General features: G+C 41.9%; 2 protein-coding genes across 2 annotated transcripts; both read left to right on the top strand.

Moving 5' to 3' along the window:
- The first annotated feature begins 1,022 nt into the window (after window positions 1-1,022).
- Window positions 1,023-6,102, top strand: dnajb4 (DnaJ heat shock protein family (Hsp40) member B4). The gene is made up of 3 exons (XM_079173543.1): window positions 1,023-1,451; window positions 3,043-3,617; window positions 5,324-6,102. Exons 1-3 carry the CDS (start codon window positions 1,241-1,243, stop codon window positions 5,552-5,554), a joined length of 1,017 nt encoding a protein of 338 aa, XP_079029669.1. The 5' UTR covers window positions 1,023-1,240; the 3' UTR covers window positions 5,555-6,102.
- A 2,026-nt stretch (window positions 6,103-8,128) lies between these two features.
- gipc2 (GIPC PDZ domain containing family, member 2) lies at window positions 8,129-22,249 on the top strand. Its single transcript, XM_079173152.1, has 7 exons — window positions 8,129-8,346; window positions 8,438-8,736; window positions 17,550-17,735; window positions 19,368-19,548; window positions 19,935-20,047; window positions 20,497-20,578; window positions 20,998-22,249. Exons 2-7 carry the CDS (start codon window positions 8,458-8,460, stop codon window positions 21,147-21,149), a joined length of 993 nt encoding a protein of 330 aa, XP_079029278.1. The 5' UTR covers window positions 8,129-8,346; window positions 8,438-8,457; the 3' UTR covers window positions 21,150-22,249.
- Window positions 22,250-22,289: the final 40 nt, after the last annotated feature.

The raw sequence follows: 22,289 nt of genomic DNA, 5'->3' as shown, positions 1-22,289 counted from the left end.
ACTGATGATTTTCAGAGACTGTTGACCTGCAGCTCTGCTGGGACGCTGACTCATCGGCGGGGTTCGGTGCCAATGCTGCATGGGCGCTTTTATCAGTAGCTCAAAGAGAAAACATCAGTTTCTCTGTGGTGCAGCAGGTGGCGCTGTGGCGGCAAGAGAGCCGACCACTTCATCATCATCATTATCATCATCATCTCCAATAATCACTGTTCCTCCTCCTCTGTGGGCCTGCAGAGACAGACAGGGAATAATACAAGAAAAAATATATAGTTAATTTGAAATTGAGCAAAAATAAACAACAAAAACTTAAAAAAAAGAGAAATAAATAAAAACAGACTAGAATGAATTTGGAATAGTTATATATGAAAATGAATTAATACATAAATGAGGGATTTGTTAAATAAATAAATAAAAAATATTCATGTATTTCTCTATTTCTGTGCATATGTATTTTTCAAATTGACCTGCACATTTATTTAAAAGCGAGGGTTTTATTTCTACCCAATTTCAGTTATAAATGTATTATAATGGCAGCTTCAGCCCTCCATAGTGTTGAGGCAGGTGGACACCACAGGAATAGTCCGGGTATAAAGTTGATGTGTGTGTTCGTGTTATTATGGTGATTTGTGGTGTATGTGGAATACAATATAAAACGCCCTCTAGTGGTTTAAACTGTTATTTTTTCAGGTAGGAATTATTTAGCAGAATAGACAATATAGAATAGCTATAAAGTCTTTTTTTTGCCCCCTCCCAGGACACTCAGGAAGCAGGCTAATCAGGCCATGAACCAGAGGTGATGGTCATTTATTGGAGTGCATTCTGATCTATAACCCTGCCTTGCCTGAAGGCACATTCATTCCACTGACAGCTCATCATGACGGAGCAGCCGGCACCGGGTCTCTGCTCACCGGATCCAGAATCAGTTCTTGTGTTCAGCTTGACGTTGGCGCTGTGAATGCAGGGGAGGTGGGAGCTGTGGCTATTTAAAGAGGGTCATCCAGTCCCGGATAAATAGCAGAAGGTCCACGTCGTTGACTAACAGCCTCTAAATGGTTTTCATCCGGCACTGTGTATCCGTCTGTGGCTTCTTATTGTTTCTTAGTCCAGACTGAGGCGGCTTCACTCCGGTGACCAACCCACCCGTCGAGCATCAGCCCAGTCCACCAGCTCCTCTCATTGAGCTCGTCTCCTTCTTTCTTTCTTTTTTTTAATTCTTTATCATTAGGGGGATACGTGAAAAATGGGCAAAGATTATTATAAGACGTTGGGTATCTCTAAAGGAGCCACGGACGAGGATATTAAGAAAGCTTACAGAAAACAAGCGTTGAAATGGCACCCCGACAAAAACAAGTCTGCAGCCGCCGAGGACAAATTTAAGGAAATCGCTGAGGCATATGAAGTCCTCAGTGATCCGAAGAAAAGAGAAGTTTATGATCAGTATGGAGAAGAAGGTAATTATTTTTTTATTGCATTGAATTACATTGCATAACCTTGCGTGACGGTTTTTAATTCACCGTTAATATACCGTTATAAACCCGTTATAAAGCCTGGATGGTTGGACGTTAAACACAGCTGGCTTTAATTCAAGTCAAACAGTGTGACCAACCGTTTTAGAAAACAGCTGTTCAGCAGATCACAGGCCTACAGTTCTGTGTATTTTATGATGAGGATTAGCTATGACACCATATCTGTAGTTATAAGCTTCTGTTATAAGACAAATAAAGGCCTGTCATCAATTCCACCACAGGTATTCTTAAACATGTGTTGTAATATAAAGAAATACAAATTTGTAATTCCATCACAGTCTTTATGTAGAGTGTGTCGTACCTACAATGTAGTATCTGAACAGATGGTTATGGATGGGAAGCATGTTGAGAAAGGAAAAAAAGACATCCATCTACAAATTAAAAATTAAAGGGAGTATCCTAAGATGACCTTATTTTTACCATTTAATGTAACAAATGTGCTGAACATCTTCAGAAAGGGCCAGTATGAGTAAAACTAGGTGTAAAGCATGCACATCTTTGCTAATAGATCTAGAAAAGGCTCCTCTAAAGGCTCCCTCAAGCAATGCAACAAACATGTGTTTTTTTGTAATAAAATGAAAGTTCTCTAACATTGCTATTGGACAAACCCATCGTCTGAGTAGATGATCTACTGTAACATCTCCAAAAATGTAATATCTTCATGAGGTATCGGTTATAATGGGCCGATCTGGCATCGGATACCATTATTTTAGTAAATAACAATTCAGTACATTTATATCTATGCTTTTATTTGTTACATTTTGTTTTACAAAGTTACGAAAGCAGTGTTTAAGTCAGAGTCGGATCAGTACTCGTCATCGTCCAAAATCCAAAGCAGTATTTTTCAAACAGAGACAGAGTCTGATATCAACTCAGGCTATCGACCAATACACCGGTTTGAAATCAGAGCTCTCTTTTTGCTAAATTTTAAATCTGTTTGTTACACTTTGTGGAACTCATCAAGATAATCTTTGGCAACATGACGCTAAGGATTGGGATGGTACTGAAAACTGACACAGTGGGCTGTCTAGACAATGATAAATAAACTGTAGAGCGGCAACTAACCATTATTCTTTTTAAACAATTAATCTGCTGTGTATTTTGGTTGAATTGGTTTATCGTTTGGCCTCTAACACATCAGAAAATAGTGAAGAATTTCCATCACGATTTCCTCGAGGCCCAAGGTGACATCTTCAAAAGTGTTGTTTTGTCTGACCAACGCTCAAACACCCGAACATGTTCAGTTCTCAGTAAGGTTAAGACGAGGATAAGGAGCAGACGCTCACATTTGAAAAGCTGGAACCAAAACAGTACTGTTGAGCGACTAATCAGATAACAGTTAAAACTCTAGTATTTAATGTGGATTGGTCATTTCATGGTCAGTACTAGGTGAGGTCAGTATTGGGCCTGATATCTGGTGGATAGGATTGTCAAAGTAAAGTCATCACTCGTGGCATAAAGCGAGTGCTCAGTGTCAATGTTAGGATGACTGATCTTCATATCATTCCCCCAACAGGTCTCAAGGGAGGAAGTGTTCCCTCCGGTGAAGGGCCAGGCAACACCTACACCTTCCATGGGGACCCTCACGCCACCTTTGCCACTTTCTTCGGGGGTTCGAACCCCTTCGACATGTTCTTCGGGCGTAAAGCCAACGGCCGAGACGACGACGACATGGAGGTGGACGGAAACGACCCCTTCGGCTCCTTCACCAACTTCAACATGAACGGTTTCCCTCGGGACGGGCACGTCGGCCCCGGAGGGCCGCAGCGCCGGAAGCAGGACCCGGCCATCATCCACGAACTGAGGGTCTCCCTGGAGGAGGTCTTCCACGGCTGCACCAAGAGGTTGAAAATCTCTCGCAAAAGGCTAAATCCGGATGGCAGGACCATGCGCAATGAGGATAAGATACTCACTATCGAGATCAAGCGGGGCTGGAAAGAGGGAACCAAGATCACGTTCCCGCGGGAGGGAGACGAGTCCCCCAATACCATTCCTGCGGACATTGTTTTCGTCATCAAGGACAAGCCTCACCCTCACTTTAGGCGGGAGGGCTCGAACATTGTGTATCCTGTGCGCGTGAGCTTACGACAGGTGAGGCGTTTTCTATTTTTGCACCCACTTATGACTGAGTGTTGTAGTATTAATAGAGTCTGATAGATGGATTAGTCACACGCAGGGGAGATTCAGAAAAAGCTCATATTTACTTTTCGAGTGCTGCTTTAAAGCTCTGATGCTCAAAAAGAAAAAGCCTGGTCACAATGCAAAAGCTGTGGGAGTCTCCCTCAAAAGTTGTTTTTCCCTGGAAAGTACAGGTGTCCTGAATGAGCATAGTACTGAACTACACACACACGCACTTTTTGCTGCGCACTTATGCAATCTTGATGAACATTGAGGAATAGGAGCTGTATCACAGGGAGGCGGCGGCCACCCACGTGCACACATTGCAAGATGTACTTATGTGGTTCCTCCCACTCTCTTCAACACTCTGAGATCTCACTGCTTCATCTCTGAGCATGTGACCGATCTATGCAAACAGCAGCGTTCACCTTAAATGTTTCCTAAAACATGTTTGGGACTATAATCAAATAGAATAGTTGTATATCTGCATGAAAGTTGCATTCTGGACGGTAGTTTGATCAAAATAATGTTATCCCAAGGACCACTTACTAGCTGTTTCTAGAACTGTGGAAGAAGCATCTCACAGTCTTGATCTGAAAGACAAGAAAAGAGAAAAAAACTGAGGTTGTTTAAGTCCAACATCAAAGGCAGTCTTTGAACAGAGAGATGACAACCACCTGTTATCAGGTGATGGTAACTGAGCAAACTGCATCCACTAATGAAGACTGTTGGTGTGGTCTATAGCAGTTAGAAGTTCTGGTAAAGCACTTTTTAGTGAAATTAGTTGTGTAATGTACTCAATGTTCAAATATCTAGGGTCCTGTGCAGGTCTGCAAATAACAATATAGCAAACACTGTGGTGGATTTGGGTCATTTCCAAACAGAAATCTGTTATAATGGTCCATTACTTACTGTTAACCAAGAAGCTCGAGCTACAAGAGTATTTAAAGCTGTAGATACTCAGAAGGTCAGTTGAGGAAGCCATTTTGTAACACTTAGAGCAACCTGCACACTGTCTACAATATTAGCTTATCACAGATACTGTATATTGTGTCGACTTAAATATTTGCTGATAAGCAACAAAAGAAATTGCGATATAAAAACACCAAAGATATGTTTGAGGCCATTTAGAAACTGACACCATAGAGAAATTCAGAGATTCTTCTTTATGTAAAAAAACCAAACATATATCGGCCAATATATTATTGGGATTTTGTGATTTGAACTGTCATTTGTCACTATTGTCCCAAAACATCTGCCAATAGTGTGAAATGATTTTTGCATTATAAGGCAAAAGTGTTTCCATCCTTCATCAACTTTCAGCTGAATTGTATCGCGGTGACATGAACATTTCCCGTCGTCATACAGCAAATGTTGTCTGGTAATGATTAGCAGCAAGCTGTTAATAAAACTAACACAACTACTGACGCTTTTATTCAGCACATTGATGTCAATGTCTCATAGTCAGCTGCTTTATCAGGGTGATGATAGGATGAGGGACATTGTGCACATTTGCTACAGTGTGCAATCTATTGATATCAGAACATATCCTACTAATATTATCTTCATTTCAACAATATTCCCCAGCACTAGCTTACATCTGTATACATGTAATCTCAGCCAATGAACAGATCCATGTGTTAGTCTCACGCTGACCTCCATGTTCCTGTCTTTCTCAGTCGTTGTGCGGATGCTCGGTCACCGTGTCAACGATAGACGGGCAGACGTGCAACATGAAGATCACGGATGTCGTCAAGCCTGGCATGAGAAAGACTGTCGCAGGACAGGGCCTCCCCTTACCCAAGAACCCCGAGCAGAGAGGAGACCTGGTGGTGGAGTTTGACGTTAACTTTCCTGAGGCGTTGCCCGGCAATGCCAAGGACGTCCTGAAACGGCATTTACCTGCTTAGGACGAAGGACACGAGGACACTGAACGAGGGGAGATAACCGCATGATCGCGCCTGCCCTCGTTACCTAACACACTCACACAAACACACACGCACACACACACACACACGCACACACAACGACGGCTCTGACACATCACAGATGGACCCCTACAACGAATGTGCAATTTCTATTTTTGAGCTATGTGGTGTTTTTTATAAATACCATGCATGCTGCCAAGTAGATATATACGTGTAAGACTGTCTGGGTTGTGGATATCTGAAAGAAAAAACATTTCATGTCTGTGGGTCTTTGCCACAATCACTTTATCTTTTTGTTTGTTGGAAATGTTTGGTAGTGAGTGAGTCTACAGTTGCCAAAAAAAAGTGTTTAAAAAAAGTTTAGTGTTTATTTGATCATGTAGAGAGACAAGCCTCGGTTTGGAGGCTGTCTTAAAAACCTTTGTACAGTTTGTTCAAGAGGAAAGAGTTTGAATGAACTGGATCGTCATGCGTGCATTTTAGAAACGTACATGTGAAGATATTGAACTTGAATTTTAAAATAAATATTTCCACATGAAGTGGTCTCGAGCTGTTTCAGTTACGGGGAGGCATGTGACGAATCTTCCTCCATTAAATATAAAGTGTATTAACAATAATCCCTTTAAAACAGTTAATGCAGCCTCGGCCTATTTATAGTCAGCGGACATTCTGCATAGAGCAATAGCGCACACAGAGAGTCCCAGGAAAAGGTTCCTCAGACTGATATTTTAGTAGTCAAATGTGAATATTTTGTCGTTGTAAAACATATACAGTAATTTTTCTGATGTGCAATTAAAAATACGTCGACTGAATTTAATGCTTACTAATGGCAAAACTATGAGTGTGTAAATATAGCTGCCTGGTCTCAGCTGCTGGCTATCAGCTGCCAACACAGACGCCTTTACTGTCCCACCAGGGGACGCCACATCACTCGTCATGGCGGCTCCTGGCTTCAGGGGCCCACAGAGGCGGGGCGGGGCGGGGGGGGGGGGGACCTTGTTGGACAGAGGGGGCCACTTAGCTGCTGACATCTGTACTCATGAGATTAAAGCTGAAAGCCAAATACAAGCTGCTATTACATGGCTATAACATTACATACATCTTTTCATTTAATACCACAAATAAGTAAAAATTGTTTGCATCTATCTGTAGCTTTAAAAATAAATATATATTTTATGGAAGGAGAAAAAAGGATGGAGACCCCTGGGTGCACACATTGTTGCGAGCAAAGATTTGTACTAAATGTCACTATAATTAATTACATGCACATAAACGTGTGTGTGAGAGACGTGTGCAGAGGCTGAGTCACTGTTATCCAGGGAGGGTGGAGGGTAAACACACCTGCTCCTCCTCAATGTGAGCCAAAAGGGAATCTTTATGGCTTTATATTGTGTTATCTAAAATGAAAGGATGGTGTTTTTAAGGAGAGAAGAAAAACATGTATATCATTAAATATCTGAATTGACTGAATATCAGTTTCCACACCTTTCTGTTTACAATAATTCAGTGACATGTTTCATTAGTTCTTATATGCTGAGCTATCGCACTCTTCACTGTTCAGGGGGACGTTGGGAAAACTGATTCCCCTTATTACGAACTCCTTTATCTCGAAAATCACATGACATCAAAGTCTGTACTACTGTATGTGTGAACAATGTTTTAGAAAACTTTTGAAAATCCAAAGGGAGCCTGATAAAGTTTGGAAATTGCCTCAAATGATTTTACTTGTAAAATGCATCGTCACAAAGCTGAAAACAGGGCTGTTTTTCTGAGCTCATGATAAAAAGATAAAAAGATAGGTGTTTCTCACAGGGCAGCAACACAAACATATGATGATTATATAGAATATGATGCGTTGCTGTGGATTAAAAACTTACCAACAGTATATAAAGTACAACCCCAAACATCTACAGCAGAAAGATGCAACATACGCTTTAATGCAGTTTTTTCCCTTTGATACTTTAAGTAAATTAAGTTTATAATACTTACAGAATTTTAATCAAATAAGGAATTTGAGTATTTTCAGAGAGTGGTAGTACTTTTAGTATCTGAATACTTCTTCCACCACTGGTCTAATTTGTAGCTTCTCCAATGGACTTATGTAATTTTGTTTTTACCCCAAAAACTGTTTTTTTCTGTGTGCAGCTGGTTTCGAAGAAGTATGTATACGTAATTAAAAGTCGCAATACCACAGTATATACTCTGTTACAAATCCTGCAATTAAAAGCTTATTTAAGTAAAAGTACCAACGTTTTAGCATACAAATATACTTAAAGCAACAAATGTAGAAAATACTAGATATGTAGAATGTCCCATTATATATATATACAAATAAATAAATAATGGGGCATATCTAGTATTTTTACATTTTTACAAAATGTTAACTTTTGTTGCCTTTTGTTGCTTATATATATATAAATATATGTATGGAGCATGTATGGAGTTTAAAAAACACCTGAGTAATGTTTTCTAAGTGAGTACAGGTGCACTGGGACAGAGCCCGGGTTCGTCCCACTGCGCCTGCGTCCCGCGGATAGACAGAGGAGCTATTGTTAGCCGCGGACAGGAGCAGCCAGCAGGTTGTGTCAGAGTTGATCCCGCACTCACCACTAACCTACCTGTTGAATATTCGCACCATTTACACCGCGGGCGAGGGCCGAGCCTCTTGTCGAAGAAGAACTAATCTACGCTGTGGGGCAGGTGATGAAAAGGAGAAGTGTGTCGCGGAAGGAAAGAAGACGTTGAGGAAAAAAGCTTCGGACGCAAAGAAGGAAGTAAATAAAGAGAACGCGAACGTTGGGTTTGGAACTCAACAGGTTGGCTACTTCAATGCTCTAACTGCTTTTTTTTTTTGAAAAACAAAAGCAAACAACAACAAACTAAAAATGCCGTTGGGACCATGGAGGAAGAAAAACAAGTCGACGAAGGAGCATCTGGTGGAGAACGAGGAGGTCGGCGGCGGACACGCAGGTGCCACCGGGAGCGTGGCTAAAACCGCCGTGAACGGAGCGGGACTGCCGCCTCCACCTGCCAACCTGCGGCCCAAGTTGGTGTTCCACACGCAGCTGGCGCACGGAAGCCCCACCGGCAGGATCGAGGGCTTCTCCAACGTGAAGGAGTTGTACACGAAGATAGCCGAAGCGTTTAATATCAGTCCGCCTGAGGTAAGTCAGAGCTCACCTGTAGCTACAGGAGGGGCGACACGTGATTTAGTGCTGCGTTCAAGGGTTTAACTCGAAGTAATGCACAACAGATACTCTTGTTTATATATGCTCCAAAAACTAAACTCACGTACAATTTTGAGGTACTTGTACTTTGCTTATTTTAGCATTTATTCCTAGCTATATTGCATGGGAAAATATTATACTTTTTTTTTTATTATCCCACTACATTTATTTGACATTTGTGACAATCTTTTCAGATTAAGGTAGCCTCATGATATTATGATAGGATTAATACAATCCAGTGTTAAAGGTTGACCTCTTATAAACAAACTCCAAAGGGACAAGGGGCCCAAGCATTGGGGCCCCTTGTCCCTTTTCAGAGGTCTAGAAATTATCAGCAGTTCCACTAAATATAACATTTGCCCTTTAAACCACAAATGATTTCAGATAGATAGATGTTTGAGGCCCAAGAAGAGCAAATTATCAGTTATTTAAATATTACATTTTTCTTTCCTACCCTTTGAAATGAATCTCATCATTACTCCTCAGACTTAACTTGTGACCGTTTTCCCTAAATTGGGAAACACTGGACTGTATACTGTGTATAAAGTAAATAAAACTAGCTCGATCTCAACCAGTACAAGCAAAATGCTGCTCACTAATTGATGCATCAGTGTCATCAATCTAATAATTACATATTTAATAATATATAAGTTACAGGAGCCATCCTTAAGTACATTTTGCTGATAATACTTAACTATTTCTACATACGTACATTTTACAATACTTTGACTTATTGTGGAGTATTTTCTGCAGTGTGGTTGGTAATGCTTTTTTTTGCTTCAGTAAAGAATCGTTAATACACCACCGCATAGATGAATACTGGCAGTAAAGGTTTTTCATAGAGTTTGGCCACCCGTGGTGGCCATTAAAAGTCAACTTTGATTGCGTTGTGTCACAGCTCGTTGATGTTTGTAAAGGCACGCCCTGCCAGCCTGCACACCTTCAACCCTGTAGGACTGAGATAGATTGGTGTCTTATCTTGACTATGAAGTCACTAGAAACTTCACAAATTACCTCGATTTCTAGATACAGGTTGTTCACTCAGCTTCAACACGTCACTGAAAAACAAAAGCTACATGTCTGACGAAGAGGTCTTGAAAACAAAAAGCAGGTTCCGTGTCCTCCCTCTAAGCTCCAGACTGCTTACGCTCCTCTTTTCAAAGGAAAGTGTGAATGGCATGTTTGGCTTTTGTCAGCCTGAAATATGACTAGATAGGCCGGCGGAGCCGCCTGTTATCAGCCCTGTGTGTGCGGTGAGAGCCGCAGACAGGAACTTCCTCCCCCTCTTGAAGCTCAGAGATACAGACGCTTCATTCAACGGGTCCAATAATTGGAAAGGAATTTGTCTCTGTGGCATTGGTGAAGCACAACATACAGGACTTCACATATATGGTTTTCTTTGGGTATTTGTTCCATCATGTCTATCAATAACACTCATTAGGACTGTTCTTCATCTGTCCGGACTTGTTTTAGTGCAGCAACTGCCTGTGGCTTTTCCTAACAACAAGTACTGAAGCGGAGCCAAAGAGATTTGGGGTTTTATCTGATTCCCAGCAGCTTGTGTTGGAAAACCTGAAAGAGAGGGGGAACGTGTGAGGATCGACAGTACCGGGATCAGTGAAGAATCACATCAGTGTTTGTTTTTGTATTTGCCACATCAGGATCCAAAACAAGTTCCCTGCTGAAATAATGCCTCAAAGCTTGCCAAGCAGGTAAAAATGGAAAAATAACAACCTGAATTTCAACACGTCAGTCTGTCCCGTTAAGCAGTTATGTCACATTGGTGTCGAAACACCGATGATACTGGCCTATTCAGACATTTGGCATAGATAGTTAGACAAAGACAAAGACCGATGCAGACAGACAGACAGATGGAGCGTGAGTCGTTGGACTCCACAGATTTTTACCACAGGAAGTCCCTCACTTCCGGCTCAGCGGGCATCGCCTCAAATCGAACCAGATAACTTGTCCCAGTAACGACCACAGGCGTCCCCAGAGGACCCGTGCAGGAGCCGCTCTGCCTCCATGAACGCCGCCAAACCTCTCTCTGCTGCCTCGACGGGAAGTCTGTCTCACAGGACAAAAGTTATCAGCCGTGTCCGATGACTTTAAAGCCTGAAGAGTTTAAATAATTAGTATTTATTTCAATTCCTCGCACTCTTCCGGATTCATTTTCTTGAAAATGCCTGGAGGCAATTCTTACACAACCGTAATCAAAGCCTTTTCGCTCTGATGTTACACAGCCGTGCTTCTTGGTCGGCTGGGCTATAACTCAATACTATAAGTGATCGTCTTTCAATGGAACCTTATCGTGATGAAATCGTATATCTTGTATCTTGATACACAATTATGTTGTCTCAATTGATATTAACAAGCACATAACAGCTCAAATTTCTCCGAAAATTCTGAATGCAAGTGAAAGATGAAAAAAAAACGATTGTCTTGATCTGATTACTATGTATTTGTGTGCATGCATGTAAACATAGTGAGTGTACAGCTGGAAATATTCATTTTTTCTCTATAATTTCACTTGACAGTTACTTAAATGAGAAAATACTTTTTCATTTGTCAAGTATTTAATCCAGGCTTTACCATGCGGTTATTTCAAATACAGTTTATTTATTGAACTACCCGTAAACATATTATCCAGATATGAAATTACTCGTATTGTGAGAGATGATTTTGGCCGTATCGCCCAGCACTTCTTCTTGGTTTCTAAATGAAAACACTTGTGCAAGTTTAGTGAAATAAATTGACAGTTGTTGCCTTAATAATAATGGAAAACGTCTCTTCTTAATATCTTAAGATGTCTGCAGTGCAAACGCAAATCATTTACACCCTGTGAGGAACGGCTCTATCTTGAATTATGCACTAAAGTTAACCGCAGAACAAAATAGTCGCTCATGGAGGAGCCACCAGAAACGATTGCTTTGTAAACCAGAGGCTCTGAGGTTACTTGAGTGCTTGGCTGAGAACTGATATGAATTATGTAATGAACAATAGTGTTGTCTTCCTCTGCTCATTGCCTCTAATAGTTGACACGTTTCTTTCCAAACAGACATCACATCGCATTCAAGCCTGTCTGGGTTCACTGTGAGCATCTATAGTTGTTCCTTATGAGTCAGTAACTTCATGTAGTAATCATACATTGTATTTGTATAGCGCTTTAAAAGGTGCTCCAAGGCACTTTACATGATAAAAACAGAAACGATAATAGTGATGGAGAGGAGTTTATCTGAGTGAGATAACGGCCGATAATCTAAAAGTAAAGGCTTAACAGAGCATTTATTATGTTATCTCAGCCGGCAAGACGTGAGTGTAGTGGAACAGTGCTTCGATGAAGAGTCTCTTCATGTGCTCACTCGGCTCTGGTCAAAGTCTGCTTATTGTCTCTACAGCTGCAGCGTTTGAGGTGTGGCTCTCACCGTGACTTTGCTTCTTGTCCACCTGCTCGCCGCAAACTCGGCCATTTGCCTACAGTTTGAATGTCCGGGCTGCGGTCTTGTGACGGAAACAAACGTGTAGTTCAATGAATAACTCTCTGACAAAGCTGAACATTAGGTAAGGGTAGAATTGATGGCGGATTTCCCAGGTGTACCTAATAAAGAGGCCGCTGAGTGTGTATCACTGCATGTAGCTACATTACTTATGAATCAAATTTATGTTCGATTGTAAGGAGATTTATATTTTTCAACCAAGAAAAGCAGCTAATCGTCACGTCAGAAAAACTGGAACCACTTTCAAGACGTAGCTTCATTTTAACATGTGTTTTTCTCGTGGGATTGTTTTATTGTTTTAAAAAGGAAAGCTATAGTTTCCTGAATATATTCTATTCTATTGTTGAAAGAAATATCATTTTCTAAACGCATCTTTTGTTTTCACTCTAATCGTTTATCGTATGTTCTTGACCCGTTAAAACCACCATTATTTCCTAGCGTTGTAAAGCGGCGCAGTGATATCGTATTAGTGGCTAATAGCACGTTCTGAGATGATCCCTCAGCATGATTCCAGCATGTGGTTAATTGTGCTTGGTAATTGTGTTTCATTACACGTTTCAGCCCCAGGTCTGGCCTGGATCTGGGTTTATGACCATTTAAGTGGTTGTTTCCCGATGCAGAAGAAAGCGCTGACGAGGCAGCTGAGCCTGTAGAAGAACAGCAGCAGCAGCAGGTTTCTTCAGAGGTTTAAGTTTCCATCGTTCTCTCCGAGCATCGATGCGACTGTGGAGACAAAAACGGCCACGGATAAAATAAGACAGTATTTGTTGTTATTACACGTCTGATACTGATGTGGTGACGTATCAGAGAGAGCCACACAGCCCTCCCCCCCCCTTCATTGTTCAATAGTCTTCCAGAGAGCTACATGTGTTATTTTATCAACACATTTATTAATCTGTGGTTCCATTCTCATGGATTTCACTGCTTTCTTCTTGCGTTCAGAAAGCAAGATCACCAGTTAAACCAGGTTTACTGAAGTCATTCTGCTTATCTTCAGGAAGTTCAGTCTGATAAACCTGACCTGGTTCTGGTTACTTTTCACACTTAGCTTCACCTCAGGCTGAACCAGTGTTCAAATCTACAGATTAGAACGGTTTTCTCCCAATGTGGAGTACACATAATATTCATTACATTTTGATACAAGCTATACCTGCAGCACACCTTTCTGTCTCAAGTATCCGCACAGTGTTCCAGTCAAAGTATGCCTTTTTAATTAAACTGTAGAGATGTATAACCTTTATAAATAATAGATTAAAGGTTAAAAGAAGCTTAGCTTCCTGACTAAAGCTCACAGTTCGTAGCATTTTCACAATGTGTTGCTTTTTTAAATGCCACTTTAATAAAATGAAAGAATCAGAAATCTGTCTATTAATTAATCAAAAAGTTCAACTTGGCTGCGATACTATTTGGTGCATCAAAGTAGTTTAATGCTGTTTCATAGAAAACTCACGCCCTCTGAACTAAGTTCAAACAGTTCTCTTCTGCTTTGTTTGATGCAATGGTTTTGTTTGTTTTTGCTTACATTTTTTCCTCTTCATATTACATTTAGTATGTGCTGCTCTGTAGCGGTGAACATCAGTTTGTCTTTCATCACTGTGAATTGATGTGATCCCATTAGCTCTAAATCCGATTTATTAATCTGATTATCGTTAGTTGAGTCTTTCAGACTCAGACGGGCTTTTCATAATGAACTCAGTTGTCATTCTGAAGAATCTCACATCCGCAGTTAAGTAAATGATTACACTGTGTTAAACGCTGATGAATGTGATATCCTATACACACAGCTTCCATCAGCATTCTCTGTTCGCTACTAAAAACACCTGACGCAGAAGGTAATGGATGAAGAAAGGAAATGGGAAGTCATTATTCCACTGTTAGCATGATAGTTTAATCCTTCCAATCCATCTTCTGCCTTTTAAAAGATCTGTTGAAGAGGCTGTGAATGGACGTCCAAGGAAACCGGTTTCCAGAGTCAACTCTACTTTTAGGACATCATTTAGAGGCAGATCCATTACGAGGCCGTGTTTGTCTTATCTTTAATCAAACACGGGCAGGAGAAGTGATCTTTGTCGAGAGTACGGGGTGGACATTTGTAGAGAGTCAGCAGATGTTCTTTTACTTGTACAGTATCTGCTTTATATCTAATTTCTTTGAATTGCAATTTATTTTTAGAACTGGGGGACTTTGTTTGCCCATGTGCTCTCTTCAAAGCCACAAACTCCGCTGACTAAACAGTGTAGATTAGTTTCAGTTCAGTTCCCTCATCTGACACTATTCTAAATATAGCGTACACTTACACTGGTATTCATTATTTTAGGTGTTCCTTTCTTATAGGGTTTTGCCACTCACTGTGGATAAGTACCTCATACAAGCCCACTTTAAAACACCCGAACACTCCCTTTTAAGTATTTGTCGGTTTAACAAACCCCCTTTTTAACGGGGAAGAACTGGAAGAAACCTCAGGAAGAGCAGCAGAGGAGGGTTCCCTGTTCCTGGTGGACAGAGGAGCAATAGATGCCGTGTGTACAGACAAAACCCAACATAATAAAATCACAATATAGACAATCCATATGTTTAACAGCGTCCAGGTGTCACCAAACAGCCTCACGAGAGAGAGAGAGAGAGAGAAGAGAGAGAGAGAGAGAGAGAGAGCAGAGAGAGAGGAGAGAGAGAGAGAGAGAGAGAGGAGAGAGAGAGAGAGAGAGAGAGAGGAGAGAGAGAGAGAGAGAGAGAGAGAGAGAGAGAGAGAGAGAGAGAGAGAGAGAGAGAGAGAGAGAGAGAGAGAGAGAGAGAGAGAGAGACCAAAGTGTGTGTGAGACACAAACAACAGAGGGTTATTGAACAGCAGCAGCTTTCAGAAAGTTAATATTATTCTCGTCTGCAGGGCTGCTACGCTTAAGCGGATAATGAAGGAATAAGCAACTAATTGAACAGGCGGCCTTTTGCTGTGTGATGTGAGTGAGGCCCACTGCTCATTTTCCCCCTGAAGCTCAAAGTCCCACTCCACTGAGATGGGACGTTACAGTGAAGAAGGGGACATCTTGTGTCCACTTGTATAAAAAAAGACCGAAATGAAAATCTGAATTAAAGCTGTACTGCACGGCGGCAGGTGCAACTCAAAGTGTTTGTGGTTGAAGCTGCACGCTCGGCTAATATCAATATAATATAATCAATGGATCAAGGATCTTTTGTCAAGAACAATGTGTTCAGGCTCAGCTCAGGACAAAACATCCATGATTGTATTCGTATGGGTTGTCTCTATGACAAATGTAGAATATTTGCATGTTCATAGATGTTGGGTCTTTCAATTGTTTAGATGTCATGAAACATGAGTTTATCTCTGATACGCCTATTATTATTATTATTATTATTATTATTATTATTATTACAACGTAAGCATTTGTTCTGTCATTGATGGAGATACTCTTTGTTTCAGGCGAGCCCTTTTTAAATCAGATTTTGCGTGAGTAGTCTCCCCCTCCTCGTCTGTTTTGTCCTCTTTCAGGAACGTTGACCCGTGAGCGGCTCCGTCTCGGGCGGTGTTGAACAGATTGCGCCGCCTCTCCCTTTTTCACTTGCCCTTCTCCACGCGGTTATCAAGGTTCTGGTCCGTGTGGCGCAGGCAGTGGGAGGTGTGGAGTGTCTGACGTTGCAAGTCACTCGGTCAGAGGAGAGAGAGAGAGAGAGAGAGAGACACACACACAGAGAGAGGCGGTCACTCTGCAGTGTGTGCGACGCTGCACCCTCTCTCGCAGCACCCTCTATAGCTGCACCCTTTATAGCTGCATAGCTGCACCCTCTATAGCTGCATAGCTGCACCCTCTCGCTGCACCCTCTCGCTGCACTCTCTCGCTGCACCCTCTCGCTGCACCCTCTCGCTGCACCCTCTCGCTGCACCCTCTCGCTGCACCCTCTCGCTGCACCCGGTCGCGTGAACACACTGTGACTGTGAGCGCAGCAGGAGGAGAGGAGTGCTGAGAGCTTCTAATGCAGTCGGCAGCCTTGGTAACCGGGTGTGTAGGCGTCCGCTGCTGTTCCTCCCACTCGCTCTTGGGTAATGCCCTGAGGGGGGGGGGGGGTGGGGGGCTGTTATGGAAAAGGGGCCATCAATTCAGCTACAGTACACCCTCCCTCGCCTCAGCCATCGCCTGCTCTTCTCCTCCATACTCCCTTTTCTCTTTTGACCCTCCTGTCGCGGCCTCCCTCCATTATAATCCCATTCTTTTATAGTCTGGTAACCTAAGGCAACGCATGAGGCCGTGTTAGCCAACGTGTGAACGGCGCCGGTTGGTACACAGAAAGGGGGGAGGGGGAGGCGGGGGGGAGACGAGGCAGGCCTCGGTGCCAGAGCCTGATTGGCACACAAAGGTCAACCTCCTGAACCAGTAGTAGTCAAATCCCTTCCTACTATGCAACCCGGAAGTCTGACGCTAAGTTCTGGCGGCGTGTTTCTCACAGGCCTACTAAGACTCTGATGCCACAATAGAAGTTGCATGTGGTCATAACTGAGGAGGTTTATCTGAGTAAATAGAAAAAAGAAAGTAGATCTTATTAAAAAGCTTCTGTCTAGGAGAGTCGCAGCGTATTAAATGATTCACATCCACCAGCCTCCTCCTCCTCCTCCTCCTGGGTTTCACCGTCCTGTCTCCGTTTAAATCAGGCCTCTTGTGTATCGTGTTGCCGGTGTCCACATGTCCCTCCATCTGTCCTGCCAACACACGGCAGCCACAAGGTGTGAAGCCAGATTTCAACATTTCTGACACGGGGAAGGAAAGGTCCCCCCCCCCCCCCCCCCCCATCCCCCTGTTAGCTTCATCACAGGCTCAGGACTCAGAACACAGACGCAACACACACTGATGACACCGTGGTGGTGGTGGTAGAGGGCTAAGCTGCAGAGCTCGGCTGTTGCAATAAAGACGGTGGCAGTGCTCTGTCATCTACACTCGCACTGTTTTATTTTTATATCTGGCTCAGCTTTCAGGTTGTGACTAAAAATGGGTTCTTTTTTTTTTGGCTGTATATTAAAGATGCAGACATGTAGTGGAGTGTTCCTTCACAGCAGACAAATGATTAATAGTCATTTTTAATTTTTTTAAATTCTATTCGGTACCTATCAGAAATCTTTTATATCATCAAAGTACTTTTTAAGTACTTTTTGTTTTGTTTTGTCTGATCAAATGTGTGTATTTTCGGAGTCTATGTATTTTGTAATGTACTATATCTATGTGTGTGTGTGTGTGTGTGTGTGTACAGATGCTGTTCTGCACCCTCAACACCCACAAGATTGACATGGACAAGCTGCTGGGGGGCCAGATCGGCCTCGAGGATTTTATCTTCGCCCACATTAAAGGGATCAGGAAGGAGGTGGAGGTTCATAAATCTGAAGATGCTCTGGGCCTCACCATCACCGACAACGGAGCAGGATACGCTTTCATAAAGGTAAGAAGGAAGTGAGCTTCTCATCCTGAACATCAACGTTTATCTCACCTCTTAGTTCACTGTGGTGTCAATTTATGTAACGCACATGAATGAGACAAGGGAATTAATTTAAATTAATTAAAGTTTCAGTATCAGACATTAAGCGGCATCAAGGGTTATGCTCTAAGCTGCGTTCGTTAGTTTAAACTAAGTCATTTCAAAGTGTAGGTTGTGTAGGTACTGACCCATATGAGGACGCAACAATCACTTTTATTATGAATCTACCAATTTGTTTTTCAGATAATCAAATATGAATTTATTTGAAATACATAATTAAATAATGACAACTGCTCGTCATAAACTTCGGGGCCCAAAAGTAAAGTTTTCAGTTTGCTCATTTCGTCAAAAATATTAATTTACAATGTTGTGAGCCACAGAAAAACAAAAAACGATGTACAGAAAAGGTGAATTTATTATCAAACTGGTCATTGATTAATCTTATGTTGTTTAACTAATCACATAATCATCTAAATGTTTCACCCCATACGATATAACATACATTATAGAAACAAAGTAGTAAATAAAGTGCATGTTTAATAAGTAAACACTTATTACACACACTAGATTAAACACCGTAAAGCTCTTTATATTTTAATAACGGATATAATTGATGCATTTTTGTTGTATATTTATTGTATTGTTTCATATCTCTACTTATACTTTTTTTTTTACTGTTGTGCACCAAAATACCAACGCAAATCCCTAAAACCTACTTGGCACTGAACCTGTTTCTGATCTGATTTCTTTCCTGCTTCAGAGGAACTTTCTGATCATATTTGATTCAAGATGCTCTTAATTACCTCATAGTGGATGTCACAGCAGTTGATAAATAGACTTGTTTGCACGATGTTTACAAGCTTTCTTTCCTAGCTGAAATCATAATTCAGCTTGGTATTTAAGCCTCTGTTGATGCAGACTGGTCTAATGAGCTTATTTGGTCTCAGTCATCTTACGCCACCATAACATGGTGCTCACATGTGCCATCATGTGATGCCGAAACGGCACTACAGCTGACGGTGTTTATGACACACTAAAGCCTCGGGTCAGTGTTGTGATGCCGTTGTACGATGTGAACTTTTCAAGAGATGCTGCGTCTTTGTAGACGGTGGCAAATATGTTTGAAAAATGAAACTACTACATCTCTTCCCACATCGTAATCTAAACTTAAGAACGTGAATAGTGCAGCTTAGTGCAGCTTAATGCAGCTTTATGTCACATCTCTTTTACACCGTCTGATGCTGTGAACTGTTGTTGTTGTTGTTGAGAGGTTTATGGAGCAAAATGTAGGTCAGGGGGCATTTAACAGGTCTGCTTGTAGCTCAAGTTAACAAAATAAAATAAGAGAAGATGCATTGAACGGGTTCCTTGTAAAATATTGTATCTTTTATAACAACACAGTAGGCTCCTTAAGTATCGTCTCGAATATTTTATACACACGCACACTCTTGGTTTGTTTGCCCTCTTGTTTTGATCTCTATTTCTGACTTGTGGCGCTTCAAACAAACCTCTCTTTGTGTGGTGTTTTCATAAATGTATGACGTGAACTTGCTGTCTTTTAATCATCCCCCGTCACCGACTTCTTCTGTGCGGCAGCGTATCAAAGAGGGCAGCGTCGTGGACGGGGTGAAGGTGATCTGCGTGGGCGACCACGTAGAGTGCATCAACGGACACAACATCGTGGGGACGCGGCATTATGAGGTCGCCCGCATGCTTAAAGAGCTGCCCAGAGACAAGGCCTTCACCCTCAAACTGGTGGAGCCGATGAAGGCCTTCGGTGAGTGAGAAACGAGATGCAGATCGCCACACGACACGTGACCCGCACCAGGGTTCACCGTCAGGGTTTAGACACATCCAGACAGAGTCTCAGCATGTGAGCCAGGACACATGAGATCATTTTGTGCATTTACGCAATAATTTCCATGATCAAAAAAACATTAGAATGTGTGTTTTAAAAAGGCTAAATTATACCTTTGCTGATCATTGCGGTGAGACAGACAGCGCTGCTTTTCATTCAGAGCTACGAATAGCTTGTAGAAACCATAACCGGTCTTTTGTTTTTAATGTTCACTTGTGGTGATCCGTAGCTGGAAAACTTCAGTGTATTGTTGCAGCAAAAAAAAAAAAAACTTTCTCTGATGTTGTTTCTCTTCTGACGGACAGAAATGCTTGAGCCCAGGTCAAAGGGCGCCAAACCTTCCAGTGACAACAAGATCGGTACAGGGAGGGGGACTCTGAGACTTCGCTCCAAGGGCCCAGCTACTGTAGAGGACGAGGTGAGTGTCTTTAGGTAATGCTGCTCAGACCTGGGACAACTCAACAAGGGTTGTGGATGTGATACACTGGGAAAGAGAGCTTTTCCCCCTTTAGACACTTTTATGAAGACCTTTTTTGCTCCCGACATAATCTCAAAGGCTCTTTCTGTTGAAGATACACAGATATGACTAACACAAGAACAAAACACACACACACAATGATTTTAACAAATATATCTGACAATGCACAGGCCATGTAGTGATATCGCCACAGACAGAGTATAGATGCGGCCACATCTGTGGCTCCCCCCCCCCATCATCCATGACATCTGGAATAATATAATAAATCGCAGTCAGACCGATCTCCTAATTTGCAACATAGTGGGAGGTGCTGTGCAAGAACGTCACGGCAACAAAATACAAACAAAATGGAGGAACTGGAATTGAAACGGTGTTTTGTGTTTTTCTAGCCAACAGAATTCGAGGAGAAGGCAGTGAAGAAAGTGGACGACCTCCTGGAGAGCTACATGGGCATCAGAGACACTGAACTCGGTGAGTGTAAAATATTCACGAGCAAGTATCACAAGTATGTACGTTTTTCACTCACTTTACTGTGAAGTTGCTGACGATGCTCCAGCATTGAGATGTCTGAGAGATGATTGGCCTCTTCATTTTGTCATATTTAATGTTTATTAATAACATCACCTGCAGGTTAATTACTTAACTCTTTGCAGCAGACTTGTAATGTTAAGTGATTGTTAATTTTTGTGTCGGGGGACTTAAAGAAAGCAGCTGATATCTTGCATACTAATTAGTCTCGAGTGGCTTCATTAATATTAATTTAGAGTCGATGATGATATCCAGTTCAAGTACTCAAGGCCTCAGTTAGCTCTGTCTGTGACCTCAGACTGTATGTCAAAGCTCTCCAGTCATTCAGTGAAATACTCTTCTCTCTCTCTCTCTCTCTACAGCCGCCACGATGGTCGAGGTCGGCCGGGACAAGAAGAACCCGGATGAATTCGCCATGGCGCTAGATGAGACCCTCGGAGACTTCGCCTTTCCTGATGAGTTTGTCTTTGACGTCTGGGGGGCCATCGGAGACGCCAAGCAGGGAAGATTTTAAGTTTGCTCCCGCCCCCTCTCCCCACACACACACACACACACACACACACACACACTCCCTCCTGCCCCAACTCACCTCTTAAGATCCTCAGACGCAAACTGGACAAACTTCCACCAGCACAAACGGGGGTGGATGAAGTGTTCTTATCATCACTTTGCTTTAATGTGTAGCTTTGCACTTAACGCATCGACCTCAGTCCTGTCTGTGTGTCGTCATGTGAAGATATTCATGAAATGCCGACACTGGACCTTCCTCCTGCACGATGAAGAGTCGGTGATTAATTCTTAGTCAGCGGTGGTCTATTACACTGGTTATGAAATGGTGTGTGCACACCGTACATTTTTAAAACACTGTTTTAATCACTTCCTTAGCTGTGTCATTTTGAATATGCAGATGTTTCACACAGCTTTTATAGACTTTTTTTTTTTTTATATGTGAAAACGTTGCTGAGTTTGTAGCAGCAGCATTGTGTAATTAGTGTAATTACTGTGATTGTAGCAGTATTGTTTTTCCTCTTTTTAATTTTTAATTCCCTTCCATCTTTTTAAATCTTTTAAATGACCTCACAGTGAGGAAATGTCGGCGCTTCGGCCACGTTTACTTAGATTTTCTTACAGCTCTTCTGTGCCCTCACACACCTCAGCTTGAGCCCTTCGTCCATCCTGCAAGAGACTGAGCAACACAGAGAACAGCGGGTTTTATCTTTAAATGCCTTTAGCCAACATTCCTCATGTTTCTCATGTTGTCTTAGTCTGTTAGCACGGTTATTATTGTCATGAAATGAGGCTTAGAGGTGCACGCTTAATTTTTCCTGTAATTTATTTTATCATGAAAAATCATATGCTGCAAGATGTTTTTTTACAGCAAGATGCGGCTCGGTATGGACGACTGTTCTTTCCCTAAATAAGCCATTTTGCAGGCTGTGTCTGGAATGGGATCAATTGCAATCCAATGTCTTAAATAAATGCCCTCACATTAATGTACCTGCACTATTTAAATCACTGTCAAACTGAATTTAAATAGTGAATCGATTAGTGTCATCTACTGGTGATAGTTGCATATTGTTTGACAAACCATAAGGGATCACTATTGTTGGATAGACAATAAAATTTGATATACTGTTATTACAGCTGTGTCTTG

Source organism: Pholis gunnellus (genome assembly GCF_910591455.1).
Source record: "Pholis gunnellus genome assembly, chromosome: 14".
NCBI classification, from domain to species: Eukaryota; Metazoa; Chordata; class Actinopteri; order Perciformes; family Pholidae; genus Pholis; species Pholis gunnellus.
This window is presented reverse-complemented; position numbering and strand designations above follow the sequence as displayed.

Bases quoted from the DNA above. Each gene is read 5' to 3' on its own strand.
- gipc2 (XM_079173152.1), top strand. From the start codon at position 8,458: ATGCCGTTGGGACCATGGAGGAAGAAAAACAAGTCGACGAAGGAGCAT. The intron at 8,737-17,549 runs GTAAGTCAGAGC...GTGTGTGTACAG, and splicing joins TTAATATCAGTCCGCCTGAG to ATGCTGTTCTGCACCCTCAA. The intron at 19,549-19,934 runs GTGAGTGAGAAA...TCTGACGGACAG, and splicing joins GGAGCCGATGAAGGCCTTCG to AAATGCTTGAGCCCAGGTCA.
- dnajb4 (XM_079173543.1), top strand. From the start codon at position 1,241: ATGGGCAAAGATTATTATAAGACGTTGGGTATCTCTAAAGGAGCCACG. The intron at 1,452-3,042 runs GTAATTATTTTT...TTCCCCCAACAG, and splicing joins TGATCAGTATGGAGAAGAAG to GTCTCAAGGGAGGAAGTGTT. The intron at 3,618-5,323 runs GTGAGGCGTTTT...TGTCTTTCTCAG, and splicing joins TGCGCGTGAGCTTACGACAG to TCGTTGTGCGGATGCTCGGT.